Here is a 16,643-nt window from a genome sequence, read left to right on the forward strand (position 1 = left end):
AATCCCCACACCTCTTCTTCTTAGAGAGGTGCTGGTTACTGAGGCAAAAGACATAGGAGAGTGTATGGCATCTCCTTTGGCACACGTGAGAAACACAGGCAAGTAGTAACAGCCCCAGCAGATTCCTAGCAAGGGAGAGTTTAAAAAAAAACTTTGAATACCGAGTGCACCAAAGCAACTAAATGATATAGCTTTTGACCTGTGCGTTAAAGAACACTCGTGTTAAACCTCCTGCAGGTTGTCGAACTGGAGTTTGACAGACTAGGTTACAGCATTACGCTGGGGCCCAAAATAAGCGAAGAAGCCTTTCCGTGTCATCCTCTGCTCCCCACTCTCAGTCCTGAGCACCACAGCCAAGCTCTGCACCCAAGGGCCTGATTCCATCTGTGAAGGTGAAGCAGAGAAGCATTCAAGAAAGACAGGCACAGCTAGCAAGTGGCTGCCAATGCAATTAGAAGGATCTTACTGAACCCTTTCAAAAGGACTTTGAGGTAAGATGGAGAGCCTTCTGCATCCAGAAGAATAAATAGGATAGAATATGGCTCTGACCTCACGAACATTTGCTGCCCTCCTAGGAAAGAAACAAATGCACGGGCAACCAGAGATGCAAGATAGCCCACAAATGTGTAGGGACTTGCTAAGCATTGCCTTGGAGTATGAGGTGATACAACAGAATTGACGATGTTGCGGGTTTTTTCCTGGCTATTTATCGCCCTTAGCATCATAAGAATAAATTAGTAATGAAGCCAGAACATGCGTCTTTTGGCTACTTTTAATTTGTAACCTACAAGGAAATCTACCACAAAAACTCAGTTCCTCATCACCCTAGGGAAAATAGCCAGTCACAGCGTTTGTGCAAGGCAGGTAGGGTTTTTAAGATAGGGAACAGGTGAAGAACAGACGACGGCTTCCCTCCTCATCCCCCAGCACACAGTTATGTGTCAAATAATGTGACAAAAGCAGTTCTGCGGAGGGAATAATGAAGGTTTTCACGGAGTTGGTCTTGCCTCAGGGATACATTTGTAAGAGATGGACAGGCTCTCCTGCAGACCTCCCTTTTAACCAAGGTGAAGAAAAAGACCAAGGGAAAAGAAAAGCTGCAGAAGGGACGGATCCAAGCTGGAGGGCAAGACGAATGCAGAGTGCTGTGTGGGTAAGCAGGCAGAACCCATGGGGGACGGTGGGTGGTGTGTGGTATTACCTAACCTGGGAAGGTGACCACAGAGAGAAACTCAGGTTGGCGATGTTTATTACCTTGTGTGCAATGGCAAGTTAGGAAAATAAATGAGGAGACAAATAGAAATGTAAAGGTTTATTAAATTAGAATTTGGGGGCTATATTTATGCCTCAGTTGGAAGCCAACCACAGGTGTGATAGCACTGCCAGTCACACCCACCCACACACACACACTCCAAGAATCTGAAAGAACAGTGACTGCAAAGGAGGAGTCATGTCTGCTTACCTTGTTTCTGAGGTTGACATCAGCATTTCTTCTTAGGAGGTAGCTAACTATCCTGTTGTTTCCCTGTTTGCATGCACAAATTAAGGGGGTGTCTCCACTGAAGCTGTCCTGGATGTTCAGGTAGTTTCTGTTGCGCTCCAAAAGGAGCTGAACTTCATTGAAATCGTTATTATAGGCTGCCTGACAAATGGGCTGAAGAGAGAAGATAGTATTCATCAGCACATGGTTCACTAAGACATCCCTTCTTCCCATTCTGGCTTACTACTTGCACATCCTAAGACACTGCCAAGCACTTCCAATGCAGGCTGTAGTTCTCGGTGACTTCCAGAAGATGGTGGTAGGAGATGCTCCTGCAGCTGCCACACAGCAGCCCTCAGCCTGGAAAGTCACAGCCCTTGCACCAGTGGCATGAATTTTCTGTTCCTTTTGGACCATGTGTCTGTAATCCAAGAACTAAACCCGGCTCATTTGCAGCCATTAAAAAAAAGCAATTGGCTTCTGATCTCATAAGGGTTGGTCACCGCATTAAGCAGCAAGCACTGACAAGCCCACACCTTTCAAAGTTTACAGCAGGCTTTCCCTCAGGATGAGCACTGCTGAACAAGAGGTACCACTTCTGACTCATCCATGCCCAGAACAGAACCACACTTCAGGTGAAAGCTGAGCTAGAAATGTGAAAAAAAACCCAAAACAAAAAAAAAAACCAAACAAAAAAACCCCACCCACAAACCATGCCGAAACCCCACTAGAACCTCCACAATGTTTCTTTTCTAGGGCTTCAAGTTAAAATTAATTCCTAAAAAACATATGCATGTATGTCCACAGCTCAGATCCTGCTTGGCTTTTTGGCTTTTGAGACCTGCTTGCTGTTCAACTCTTTGCTCAGTATTTCTGCAATTCCTGCCCGCTCCAGCAGCAAGAATTCAGTCGAAGGAGAGGCAGAGAATGGCAGGAGTACCACCAGTTTCTAATGGCTTAATACAGGCAGAAAATAACAGTGGGAAGTGTGGCCGACTGGTAGCATTTGAAGTTCTCCAGTCAAAAAGAGAATAAGTTTCTTTCTTCTGTCTTCGATAATAAGGTTTTTATTCACCAAAGACAGGCATTTTCCTTAAATATTATCTGCAGTTTTCCCTTCCTGTCCTCCTTTCATCAGATCCTAAATCTAGCCCTGACCTCTGAGCCCTTTCCTCACCCCCTTGCAGTTAGCTTTTTCTTTTTTTTTTTTTCCCCACATTAAAATGATTCATCTTATTTACGCTTTCCCTTTAGACAAGCTTTGATCTATAACACAAGTTTACCTCCAGCAGCATTGCTGCTTAGTCTTCTGGACAGCTGCATAAAAGAAGTCATTTTCCTTTCTAGAGAAAGTATTTACATGCTTACCAGACCTTGCAACACTTCTTGTTTTGTTTTTATTATATCAGACAAAAATCTACAAAGAATACATGCAACATGGTAGATTTGCATCATCTGTCTACACTCTTGTAAAAGCCTACATGTGTCATTTGCTATTATACACTCCTCCAGAATCAGAACTTTTAAAACTATTTTGAGGAGAAATCCCGCTTTTAAACCCCTCTTGGTGTAAGTGACCTGCACACCAGTGCCATCTAAACGACCACTTTGCTCTAGAACCTCAATCTCTGTCATGTCAGTGTCTAGTACTGTATCTTCATGTCCAGGAAAAAGGAGATCAAGTGGAGTTTGTCAGCACCTCTGATTTCCCTACTATTCTTCCTTTTAAGTATTGCTTTGCTTATTTAAAGATGCAGGGGATTTGCTGTTTGGTTGAACACCTGCTCGAATCCCCACCATTTACCATATAACTTTTTTCCTTTCTAGTCTGATTCATGCTAGCTCGACAGCTCAGACGATACGCTTCTGTGCTTTTCTGCCTGTACTGCCTCAAAGAGTTTCACTTGCTAGGACATTAAGCCCAAGGCATTTCTGACCGATACACTCATTGACCTGTGGGGTCTTTTTCTAAACCTTACACTACTGTGGAACCCCGTTCTATGGCCATGAATAATGACGGAGCACGTGGGGTCTTTTTCTAAACCTTACACTACCCCGTTCTATGGCCATGAATAATGACGGAGCACTCACCACTCCCTAAGAGACTGCCTTACTTGGGACTGAAGTCATGCACAGAGACTGGCACACAAGAGTCACTCCTGCTCCTTTACCCCCTGAAACCGGCTCTTCTCAGAAAACATCCAGGGCATGGAGAATGTAAGGAAGCAATTATCACCCATTCCAACAGCTCATACATGGGTAATTGATGTACTTAAAATACTTTTTAAATTATTATTATTCTACCGCAGTGGGAGTTCTTTGTAGAATTGTTTCTTTCACACATTACTATGTTCCATTCATATTAGCAAAAAAAACCCAACAAAACAAAACCCCAAAACTTTTTTCCTGGTTTTATGGGATTTTCTTGAGGCCCACACTGCTGGTTTGCATTCTATAAAATGCTTCTTTTAGTCAAAGAAAGGTGAAAAGTCCCATAGGTCAGATTTGTAATATACCTCCCGAATTGACAAACACCATTCCATGACTGGAGGAGCAAACATAGTAGCAGAATGTTTAAGTAAGGGAATAAAGCAATCCAAACATCTGTAAGCTCATTATTTTGATGTTAATAACAAAAGGACTTCAGAAAAAAATGTGTTAGGGACGAATAAAGATAAGAGCAATTATAAATAGGTGGCAGTCACCTGTGTAAGAAAGACATCAGAAACAGCAACCAGTGGCAAACGTTATATTGGGCAGTCTTTCCCCCATAAAGAGAAGAGAGCTGTTATAGAAGGCACTTAACTGCGAGAGTGGATACAGTTCTTTGTCATCTGGGTCCAAAAATGAGATGAGACTATGGCAGGAGCATAAAACCTCTACGTAACTAAGGAATATGAAGAGCCTGAAGAAAGACTGATTTACTTAGCTTGGCTAGAAAGAAAAGAAACAGGGCTGTGAGTGTTCCAAAATAAATTAAAGGTCAAGTATTAGAGAAGAAGAGCCAATTAATTTCAAGGAACAAGTAAAAAAGGCAATATATCTGGCCAAGAAGTTTAACATGAAAATCAGAACTAGATTTCTAGCCACGTGTAAAGTAAAGCTCTAAAACAGGCTTCCAGTAGCAGTAGGATGGACCCAAAACCTGACTGGCTCCAGGCTGGAGCTTGGGAAGTATGCAGGGACTTCTGTGGATGTGAAGCCTCTGCCACAAATCCCTCTTCCACCTTTCACTTTTTTGGGTTGCCACTCTGGCGTCTCTATCTAACACAGTAGTGTTTCTTGCATACACACAGTTACACAGCACGGGCCTGGAATACCAGCAGTGAGGCCAGTTATAGAGTTAGGACAACGTTAGTTAGTACAAGCAGTAGATTCCACCCAAAACCCAAGAAAACACATTTCCTTATGTCTACAGAAAAGCACAGAGTCTAAAAGTCTGGAAACCCTCACTCAGTTTTCTACAGTGTTGGAAGACCACCTCAGCAATGATATAGCTTAACAACCAGCTTCTGATTCACAGTATGGTTATTACATTACTATTATCCACCCATCACACACAAGAGGGAAATAAACCTATGAGAGATGTACTCAGAATAACTGGGCTTCACATGCAAGATGGAAGTGGTATCAGAAGAATCCAAAGGTCACGTCTCAGACTCGGGCTCAGCTGTGGAGAGGAGCAGGACTACGGGTGCCAAAGTCTCACAGCAGTGTAGGACAGCCAGGAGAACCCCTGCAGCCTGCCTCATTAGAGGTGCACCAGCAACTAGAGCACAGACATAAAGCCTACGGCATCTCCTTTAGGCATGTGTGAGAAACAAAGGCAGGGCTCCCTCAACAAAAAACCCTGAAGAAAGCATCAGTGGGAACGGAGCTCACAGTTTCTGGGGGTGCTGGTAGTCCAAGACACAGAGTGGCAGCTCTCACCTACCCCACATTATTTATAAATCCCAGTGTCCTGACTGCCCCAGAGAAGTCAAAAGAGCCCACCCCCACAAAGTAGCAGGGCAGACACGGCAGAGGCACATCAGCCCTTACACCCAAAGCAAACACGAGCTCTAGGTCTGAAGGGAGGGGGAGCAGGACCAAGAACTGCAGCTCAGGTAAAGACGAAGCGAGCGCCTCTCTGAACTGCCTGGCAGCAAAGCCCTTCACCTCTGCTCTCACCCCCACTTCTGCAGCACCACTGAACATGTAGACAAGATGCACACGATGAGCCTGACAGCGTGATGCTGCACAAAACATATGATGGAAGGGAAGGAAAACAGAATCACAGCACCAAACTCCTGCTACCCTCAACCAGTGGGGCCTTTTCCCTGCCGCAGTATCAACTAACCATGAACCAGAGCACATGACTCTGCCCAACTGCAGAAAGGAATGGGCAGGCACCGGGGGCTGGAAATTAGAGTTTGAAGATTAGATATGCCAGTGACTGAGTGATGCTCACGCAAGCCAGGTGTTCAAAGGAAAATTGAATATGCAGTTTTAAAGCAAAACATCTACAGATTAGAATCTCTCTTTCTACAATACTTCTCCTAGAAGCCCTCCAGAAGAGGATTTCATAGTTTAGTATCTGAGGCTTAAGGAAAGGTGAGAAGTAGTCAAAGGACAGGCAAGGGTTTTTGTGGCTGAGATCACTCAGTACAAGATCTCCAGATAAGGGGTGCAAGAAAAGTAAAAAACTTTTGCTATCAGGAAGAAGGACAATACCTCTACATAATTGATTTTTGTATTATTTTTTTTTTAAATCAGTTGTGGGCCATGGGATTGAACTCAGGACCTGGTAGTTTACTCAGATCCAGATGAACTGCCACATCTGAATTTGCCTACTTGTTTTCAGAGCTTCTTGCATCTCCCTCTGCTTAGCTTTGCCAAGTCAGTGATAAACCATGAGCTATTCAGCAAGTTCTAGCACACACGAATTAAAGGTTAAAGGCACGGCACTAAGGGCAAAGCATTCAGCCAACAGAGAGGAGGCTGAGGTAAAGCCGGTCTGGCAACTGGGAGAGCAATTTCAGATTATAATTGCTTCCTCCTTTGAGAACTGTAGGGAATTGCCCAAGTTAAACCAATGCTTTGCAGTTGTTTAGACAAAAAGGAGTCACTTCATAACGTCCAGATGTTCTGAACCAATCCACAGCCTCTTCTTCTGCACTACAATTCACCCAGAGGTATGCTACAAGCTAAATGGGAACATCTAAATCATGTTTGTGATGCTGAGGAATGCACTAGTATCCCATCCATACTCTTCAGAAAAGGTAACTTACGCTTTCTTATTTGCACTTCTCTAGATTTCTATCCTATATAGATGAACCATGCTTTACCCAGAAAACTGTATCTCATTCTAAATTTTTAAAGGAAAAGAACTAATGTATATGGAAGTATTAACTAATAATCACAGAAGATATGGACAGCATTCAAACATTCTCTAAACACCACTTCAATTAAGCTAGATGACACTGGTTTCTTGCACAATGCTATCTCCGAGTAGTAGATCCAGAGAGAGGCAACAAATCCTTTCAGAATAAGGTGCAGTCTACCCAGCCCACCACCTTATGAATGCACAGATTCGAGCTCCCTATAATACTGAAAGAGGAAAAGTTACTTGCTTTCATTGAATAGCCTTTTAAAAATAAAAGGGTGGCTTTCAGCAAAGAAATGCAACCTTTTAAAGGAACAGCTATATAATGCTGTCTCCAGAAAAAGAAATAGCAGTGCAATCCACTGTATTCGCAGCCAAAAAGGACCAAAATCCTCATTTGTTCCCAAGTGTATAAATGGGAAGTTTATAAAATAATGAATACATTTAGGTAGCATTTATGCTAAAATCCAGGGGTATGCTAAATGGGCCGTGGTCTGAGTACAAACACATAAAGATAAGAGCTAAAAAAAAAATCATATTCCTAAAACAGTTGGGGGGGGAATGTTTCCTTAGGCATCAGCTTTATTATCTATATTCAGCATAAGCCAAGGAGATGTTTGCAGTTTGCAAAGCTGTTTGTTGTTTGCACCGTGCTCAGAATCATTCTGTTCTCAACACAGAGCAACAAAAAGTATGGAGCACCTATTTTCCCTGTAAAGTCACCATAATTGCACTGGCTATTGCATTTTCTTTACTCCTGCAACCAGTACTTCTGTCAATTCATAACAGCCAAAGTACAGCATTTCCAAGGAAAAGAATTTCCGGATCTGTATAAGCCTGTGTATGGGAAGCTGCAAAGGGAACAACCCAAACCCAGTGAATATCCCAGCCTTCAACAGCTCCAGTTACTGTGCAGAAAATGGTCACGTACCTCCGAATAGAGTATCCCCATGCCTATTCTTCACTGCTTGAGTTCGTTCTCGTTCACCAGCCCAGCAAGTTAACCTCAATTGAAATGCTCCTGAGCTTGTTTGAATCTGGTTAATATTTAACTTGAAAGTATTGCTCTTTCTTAAGCTACATTTGCTTTAGGTGATTTCTGCTTGGTAGTATGAAACAATTGTCTTCAGAAACCCAACCCAGGGAGGTAAACGTGCGAACAGCAGCTTACAGGAGACTGACAGAACAAGTTACAACAGAGAAGGGTTTTCCTTTGTCATTTTTGCAATAACAGCCTCCAGTTGCCTAAAAAGGAAAGCGGCAAAACAGGCTGAGGAGGGGAGGAGGGAGAGAGAGGAAGAAAATTTCACAAGTGAAGAAAGGGAGGGGGGGAAAGGAAAAAAAAAAGCATGAAACCTAAAACTTAAAACCCAAGTAATTATGAATGTAGCTAGTTTGCCACCCAAGCTACTTCTGACTAAAACATATCCCAAACCCTCTGCAAGAACACCTCAGATGCGTACCAGGAAAAGGGAAGCAACTAGATCCCACACCTTTAATGAGAGTTCCCAGTGTAATTACCTTCAGCCTCTTATTAATCCAGTGGCTTTCATCACCTTTTGCTCAGTCTTCTCATCCTAGCCCAGCCCAAACAATAAGTATGGTTCGTGTTTAACCTGCTAATTTTATACATTAATTGCAGTAGAACTTCCTTGGGAAAGAATTGCTGTTGATCCTCTTTGAGTGCTCGTTGCTCTGTTGACAAGATGCTGGTAGTATTTCTCTGCTACACTCAGCCAGTCTTTCTGAGTAAGGCACGCTTATTTCAGGTGTCTGCAGACACCCCAAAATATTTTTTCCCTTTATAGTTTAAATCCACATTTCCTATATTTCAAGCATGTTTTAAAACATAAGCATGCAACTGTCCATCTTATATCCAAGCCCTCTACCTTACATTTAAGAACTTCTATTTCTATGCAATTTTCATGTTTATTCTCCAGTGAGGTGGGAGACCATATACAATTACCCATACTGTCTCTGGTTAAAGTAGTATAGCTCCATTGACTGTAGCATTAGTTTGCTTTACCAGAAGAAAATTAGGTTGGCTTGTAACAGAAACATACGCTACACCTACCTGTGACAAACCTCACTAGGGTCCTCCCAATAGATTGATCTTTCAGCATGTGGTGAATATTCTGTTGGCCTAAAGGCGGAGGAGGGTAACACCTCAAAGGTGAAAAGGTATTCCTTGCCAGTATTTCTCCACATCCGGATCCTAAGGAATGGATATCCTACATCAACTGGCTAGGCTGTTAGAATTTATAAACTGCAACTCATTGAAAGAAACCTCGAATCGCTCAGCTGTTCCATATAACAACTTAGTGGTCTGGCTAATCCTCTCCTAACATCAATATACAAATGCATGGTAACAAGAAAATTAAAAAAAAAAAAAACATCACACAGACCCCCAAACTCCACAAAGCACAGAGATAGCTTCAGACATCACCTTTCCCAAGATAGTGTAAATTACTACTTAATCCAGCATTGCATCTCTGTCGCTCTTGAAATTCACTTCAGTGACTGCTGCAGTCAGAGCTTTAGCTGGCGACCAGATAAGCAACCCAGCTGGGCTGAGGTAGGAGACTCATGCAAATTTATGTAGTCACAGGTTCACTTCTGCTTCACATACTGCTTTGGTGTTCTTTACCACGCTTATAAGTAAGGATTTGAATCCAGAAAGTTTTAGTCTTTGTTTGTTGAATAAGTCTTTTTTCTCCAAAAGGTGCCAAGTCTCAGTGTGTGGGCAAACTGTCACCTAGGCAGTCAGCATAGGAAGCACAAGTCTCACTTCCTGAAAGGATTTAGCAACATCTAAAAGGTTTCACATGAGCCAGAAGTGAACCAGGAGTTTACCAGAAGGGCCTTTGCCAGAGAAAGAATAAGAGCAGATCATTTTTTAAACTAAGTATCAATTTAAAAAGAGCATGGAAGACCATTTATCTTTTTAATTTCCAAGCACTGTTGATGATATTGCTACAATTGGCATGAGTTACACTACTTTCAGGAAAGAAATCTGTGGCCTGTTGGAGCTGTGTGTACAGGACAGTCCTCAGAAACATGTATTCTCAAGAAATGCCATCCTGGAATGGCCAGCATCCGGACAAGAGAAACACACACCCCTTACACTCCCCCTCAGGAGACTGTTAGCTACACGGACAATACCCGTGCAGCACTGCCAGGGTCCCTTGCACCTCCGCTTCAGGGCAGGATTAACTCAACAGCCACACTGAGCAGAGTGAAACCCCTCCATGGCACAGAGCAGAGCCTGCATTTATAACCCTTTAAGTCAAACTCAGTGAACCGCTGGTGTCACGTGAAAAATGCTGAATGGGAAACAGCTGAGGAGACACCTGGTCTTTAAAACACAAGACCGTTAAGCCCTGACAGAAAGAGTTCTGGCAGTTCAGGTACTCCATGGAGAAAGAATTGCTGAAGAAAGCAACTTTCAGAGGACTAGCAAGCTTGGGTAGTTAATATTGGGGTGCAGAACTTTTCTCCTTCTGGTTATATGAAATAATCCTCTTCTGAATTACACAAAACCCCATGGTTTTCATATAATCTGACTTCAAGTGGGACATGCAACATCTAAAGTCTCTCCCCAGATGCAGCGACTTCTGAGCATGTTAGGGAGGCCATAAGAAGGGCTTGGCTGCATGATCTGGAAAGGCTCTTCTGGAATCAGCACATACAGCAGCGAAGCTGGAAGTACGCAGGTCACCTTGGGGCATACACAGTGCTGGTTTCTCTGGGGAAAAGACTTCCAAAACTGGAAGGCACCTGTAACCTTGAAGTTTCCCACCAGATACCATGTCCCAAGTGCGGACAGGAGAGGAGACTGCTCAGCTCAGTCTAAAATTCTGATCTATCACAACTGATGTTAACTGAGAAACATGTTTTGTAACCCCTGCTAGTGAAAGCACTGTTTAAATTCAGTTCCCTAAGGGCTGCAGCTGACAGACAAAACTGGCACCTCCTTCACAGGGAGCCCAAGGCATCAGGCAGCCTGGCAGTCCAGCTGCATCCCTCTACCCCCTTCCCCAACTCAAGCAAGAATGCAGACAGAGCGCCCAACCTCGTCTTCCAAGGGGTCCTGCTTGGTGCAATGACCAAAACTGACATTCAGTAACTCACACTGTGACAGCCGAATGGTCTGCTAGCTTTTTGTGTTTCCCCCCGTAGCTTTGATGAAATGGGTAAATACGATATTCCAGCAGAGCTGTACTTCATCATGAACAAAAGCGGGCAGAAGGACGTGTACTATGTTGGTCACTCAGAGGCTTCAACTGCAGGCAAAGTTAGGACTGCCTGGGTACAAGACAGTTAATATCACTACCTGATTGGAATACGTCTCCCTCTGTTAACTATCTTTCTTTCTCATAAAAAGTTATTAAAGGAAGGTGTACTTTCTAAACTGACACTTGCAAAGTATGGGAAGCTTTTCTAAGAACTGTTCTATCTGAAACAAACAAATAATAGACAATCCAAACCCACTTTTAACTTCTGTAAGTACAGATTACTGATATATAAAAGCTATTATTTACTAGGTACCCCGTACAATAGTTTACTAAGTATCTTTTCTTATTACACTCTAAGCATTTACTGTTGTTTTTTTATAGTCTTCCAGCAATTTGATATTTTTCTTAAAGTTGTCTAAGAATGTGACCCCGTGCTGCTTCCCCCCTTTTCTTCTTATTTGTCTGCTCCCTCTTTACTCTAGTAGCAATACTCACAGTACAGTTTGTGCATCTGCCTGGAAGAAATACTCTGGCAAAAAGGGAGTTCCTATATTCTGAAGTCATGAGCGCAGCCACCTGCCCATTCTCACTGAGGTCAGCACAGTACAGCCAGAGGGACAGTGAGCTCCAGGACTCACGCCCAGTAATAAGAAGCAGGAAGAACACATGGAGTGCTCTTGGGAAGAATAAACTTTAAAGGATACTGGGATGGCAAGCAGTTTCAGCAATCTTAGTTAAAGGGCAAGGCTATTACAGAAGAGGGAGTGACAGTTTTCTGCATTAAATATTCCTGCAACAAGGAAAAAAAAATCTTGCATTTTTCCTCACCTCAGTTAACACTTGGCTGCAAAGGAGTTCTTCACCAGAAGACCTTCCACTTCTCTGTTCTCCAGTGGCCTTTGATCTCTCAGACTATTTAACAAGTCCTCCTATAAAAAGCTCCCACATGTGGAGCCTCATTATGCTCGAGTAGAAAGTCTACTATCAATCCTCCTCTACTGATTAAGTACAGCGCTATTTAAAAGCATCATACAAACTGTAAAACCCAGGAAAAACTAAGGCCATACACACTCCCCAAATTATGTTTTCCGTATGACTAAGCACTAATGTGGGAAAGGGCTCAAATTCTACATATTCATTCCTACTGTAAAATCACATATTTGTGAGTCTCTCTGCAATTTTCCGTCTGATAGTTGAAGAATGACCTGTTAAAATGGGGTTTAACACAGCAGCAGAATGTTGCTCAGGTCCTTCACAGCTTTATTCTGTCACAGCACTGAATCCCTGCCTTTATAACACTTCTGCTTGCTCTGTATACATACGTAGGACATTCCCCCGCTGGAACATCAGTACAGAACATTCTTCACTGGCATCAGGTACAACGGCCTACTGGTGTATAAAGCAACTCTTGCCACTGCTTTTTAGGCAGCCAACAGCCTCCAGGGAATTCCAGAGGCGGTGGATCTGGGAAATGGCTCATCACATCTTCTCACGTGGGGTGCCAGGAACACCTGCCACCGAGGGAGCGCTGTTTCCCAGGGCTCACCAGGCAATTACCTCAATTGCCCCTTTGCTATCAGGCACCACGCTTTCCCCAGGGCACATCGGGCCTCTCTGCGTGTTGGCCTCTAACGGCTTCCAGCCTTCAGCTTTATTTAGGAAGTCATTTGCCTTGAAAGCTGCAGAAGGGAACGTGAGCACGGTCTGGGCACTTGGCAGGCGGTAGGAGGGCAGCAGAAACTTGAGCGGCCCGGGGATGAGCGAGACAAAGAAGCGATCCAGGTTAAAGCTTTTCTCCCAGAGGGTAATTGCAGCCTGGATCACCTCCCAAAGCCAGTTAATCACACAAACCTTTCTGCTGGCGCAACAGCAAAGTAGGGAACTGCCTCTTCTGCTGGCATCTTACGCCACTCTCAGACTGAAGCTTGTTCTGCCTAAGCTCCAAATCAGACCAGAGCAAGAGAGTCTGCTCAGAAACAGATCACTACCTGTGCACAGAATGGTGGCCAGTTCTGCCAACACTTAATATGGTCTTAAATACATGCATGATCCTGCACACAGCCCTGGCTAAAATTCCCAGGATCCAGATCACAAGCTCCCAGATCCAGAAAACAGAGAAGCTGGCAGATTTCTAACACATCCTCAGTTATTTAAGAGTTTGGATAAAAAAAAAAAAATAATGCACACATGTTTTCAGTAAGACAGATTTGTCTTTTATTATTTTTTTCTTTACTTTTAGACAAATATTCAAGAAGAAAACAGTTTAGTGTCAAGCTAATCATGCCCTGCTCCCAACAGCCAAACTCTTGTGAGTACGGAGCCTCTGGAAATGTCACCACTACTGTGAGCAGACCAGACAAAACTGACACACAAAAGACAAGATGTGTAAGGAGAGATCTTGTACCACACTAGACTAGCAATAGCCCTGACACATTCCAAACATTCAGGTCCTCTTTCCATGTGACAACTGAACCCAACCCTGCAGCACGAACAGGGACCCCAACTTCAGTTCACTAAGGCAGACAAGCAAAATTCTAAGAACAAAACATAGCAAGGGTGGCGGCTGAGGATCTGGAGAGAAAGTTATCGAGAGGAAAGGCAATGAAGCCAGGGGAAGGGGTGGGAGGAACTCACAGCCCCTGCCTGCGCCTTGGCTTCAGTCACGGGCAGGAAAATGCCTCCTGCACTCTGCTGCTTGGCCTCTCAATGCTTCCATTTCATCTCTTCTTTTAACAGCTAACACATACAGACCGATTTCAAGCTTACGACTTCGGCTCTAAGGAAAACATGAAGAAATACAACCAGGTAAGGCAATATGGGTTCCCTGAGAACTCATCCCTGGGTCCTGGCAAAACTAAGAACAGAACAATTCAGCTTTTAGCACCTTGACTGCTATGGAAAGAGGGAGAGAGTGGTCGTAGAGAGTGGTTGGAGAGAATGTTTCACCTGAACCTAATACTCATGGGTGGAAAAGTCTATTCAGAGCCGAGGCACAGACACGTCCTTGCAGACAGCTGGCAGAAGCTCATTTTGCCTCCAATGACATGTCAAGTTACCCATCATTCCTAAACACTGAGAGCTACACACACATCCTAGGACTGGATGAATATGGAGCTCTTCACTTCCCCAAAAAATTGTCAAAGCCTGCCTTTCGGTTAAACAACAGACTGGGGTGGGGGGGAATCCCCTTGATTTTGGGAAGCTACCTACCATAAAAATAAACCTGAAGGGATGCAGCGCAGTGGAGACTACTGCTGTGGTGACCCAACCGTACAGAAAAAAGGAAACAGACAAAACTTGGTTTCTAGCAGGTTTGGTTACTGCCAAGTCAACACACCTGCAAGTCCCTGCACTCATCCTGCAACACTGGTAACTTGTCTGACAATTTTTTAAAATTTAATCTGATCAATTGACTTAGGTTTTCTATATCAGGGCAAGTTATTTTATGGGTGGTATATTATTTTACAGGTGGAGAAAGATTTCTCAGACATCTTCCATCCACACATGTGGCCTTTAAATACTTAAGTTTGTATTTTTGAATGGGCAATGTTTTATTCCTAATACTTTGAATGGTCGGGAAACTGACAAAAAAAGCAGTCAATGAGGAGAATAACGGAACAACCCTTAGATAACAGGGGTCAATTTAAAAGCATCTTCTGCAAGGTCCCTTATCACCCTGTAGACAAATACCATCCAGCATCAAGTCATTTGGCTCAGGGGTCAGCAGATCCCAAATCAACTCTCCCGTGTTTCTTTGATTTCCACTCTGATGACAGGCAAGGCAAGTTGCCTCACCGTAGCAACTCCATCAGTAGCAACACCGTGACCTAGAGAGGGTGACAAGCAAAGTCTGGAACAGTCTTTCACTCCATGCCCCATAAAAGCATGAAGAGGACCCTACACAATCCAAAAATGGGACACACATGAACAACAGCTCTGTAGCCCTTGCCCGATAAGCACAGACACTGCTCTTTCCAAATCCCCACCGCCAAAGGGCACGAGCAGGTGTCAAACTGCAGGACAGCTCTTAGCCACGCGTTGCAGAAAGACACAGGAACAGGACGGATCGTTCCCTTCCACGGCGGGCAGGGAGCGGCGCTGGGGAAACAGACACTAAGCGGGCGGCCTCGATCCTTACTGTTTTATTGGAGAGAGCGCAGGAGGGAAGGAGCGATGCTTGCACAGGGTGCCCGCTCTAAGCACAGCTTCTGATACAAGAGCACTCACTCAGGTCTCCTCCCTTCCTTACAGTCTTCTCCTCCTGCGTACAAGATCGAGAAGATAAGAATACCAACTGCTGTTTGGAGCGGCGGACTTGACAAATTTGCAGATCCAAAAGATTTGGCAATGCTACTGCCTCGGATTACCAACCTCATTTACCATGAGCATTTTCCTGCTTGGGGACATCTTGATTTCATCTGGGGCCTTGATGCAACTGAGAAAGCGTATTGTGTAGGGATCGGTATAGGGCTTTACAACCTACTGCAGATTGGTTTGTAATGTTCTTACATTGTTTTCCATGGTGTTGCATTGTTTTGGTAATTGGAGTCTCACTGGGGAGTTTGATGTAGATGGGGATGACCACTGAAAATACAAATGTGTTAGAAGGAACGTGCCAGGGATCGCTTATTTTGGAAGATTGTAGCTTTTATAGGACTGATTTTGCTACAACTAAGATTTCACTTTCTTTTCCCTTGTAGATCAACACCATGTGTTCCGCCTGAGACAGGTGTTATCTCATAACAAACCCCAAATGGGATATACTAATCGGCTGAAGTACAACTGCTCTTCATTTAAATTAAATCATCTATCCCCTTGACAGAGTGCTTGGCCTGCTTTCCTCTCCTCACAATACCAACAGCAGCAAGCCAGACCGAAAAGCCCTTCAGCTGTAAGACTGTCCTGGCATCTAAGCAGGCAGTAGCTGGCTTTAATGGCCCAAATGCCAAGGAATCCAAACTCAGAAAACCTATGCCATCGCTTAGTTGTTGGACAGACGCAGATACTCGCCTACCCTCCCATCGGCTGACTGATTGCTCACCTTTGTGCTCATAACCTGGCAACTGAGGCTTGAGGAGATGCAGCCGCAGCAGCCGCCTGCACTCAAAGGACTACAGCATCCAACTCAAGAAACATTCCTGGCACTGACAGTAAAGTGGTTGTTTCAAGTTCTTCTGGCTTCCCAGTTCACGGTGTTGGCGCACCCCGCCGGCTCACCCAGGAGGCTAACCCGGGGGGTGAAAGATCGTGTCAGAGGGTTCGTCCTTACAGGCCAAGATGGCTCTGGCACTGTGGGCGTTTCTCGCTGGGGGCTTAACCCCAGATTCCTCAATCGAGACTTGTGGCAAACAAAACCCATTTGATGATAATCTGGGAGACAGACATCAATGTATAAGCAAAACATGTTTGTCTCTTGCAGTATAGAAAACATATGCTAGGAGATGACGCATCTTGTCTAGCAGCCTGTGGTACCACCGGGAACTGAGCTTGCAGCTTCTGGAGAGGTTCGCAGCCCCAGGCGCAGCGATTGCGAAGCGGCAGCTCTCACCTACACCGCACCGCT

The 16,643-nt window shown here is 44.2% G+C and overlaps 1 protein-coding gene and 1 pseudogene across 2 annotated transcripts in view; one reads left to right on the plus strand and one right to left on the minus strand.

Annotated features, from left to right (window-relative positions):
* ANKRD22 (ankyrin repeat domain 22) overlaps positions 1–8,005 on the minus strand; it is an 11,202-nt gene extending 3,197 nt beyond the window's left edge. Inside the window, exons 1-2 of one of the 2 annotated variants that reach the window (XM_009642065.2) lie at positions 7,777–8,005; positions 1,463–1,654 (exon numbers count right to left, since the gene is read on the minus strand). In XM_009642065.2, the coding sequence (XP_009640360.1) occupies positions 1,463–1,654; positions 7,777–7,797 (213 nt within the window). In that variant the 5' untranslated portion in view covers positions 7,798–8,005. Of the gene's footprint in view, positions 1–1,462; positions 1,679–7,776 lie in introns of those variants that run through there. The other variant, XM_035897363.1, reaches the window with a different exon arrangement.
* Positions 8,006–10,172: 2,167 nt separating this feature from the next.
* Positions 10,173–16,443, plus strand: LOC118452593 (annotated as a pseudogene).
* Positions 16,444–16,643: the final 200 nt, after the last annotated feature.

Source organism: Egretta garzetta, unplaced genomic scaffold (genome assembly GCF_000687185.1).
Source record: "Egretta garzetta isolate BGI_Z169 unplaced genomic scaffold, ASM68718v1 scaffold56, whole genome shotgun sequence".
NCBI lineage: Eukaryota > Metazoa > Chordata > Aves > Pelecaniformes > Ardeidae > Egretta > Egretta garzetta.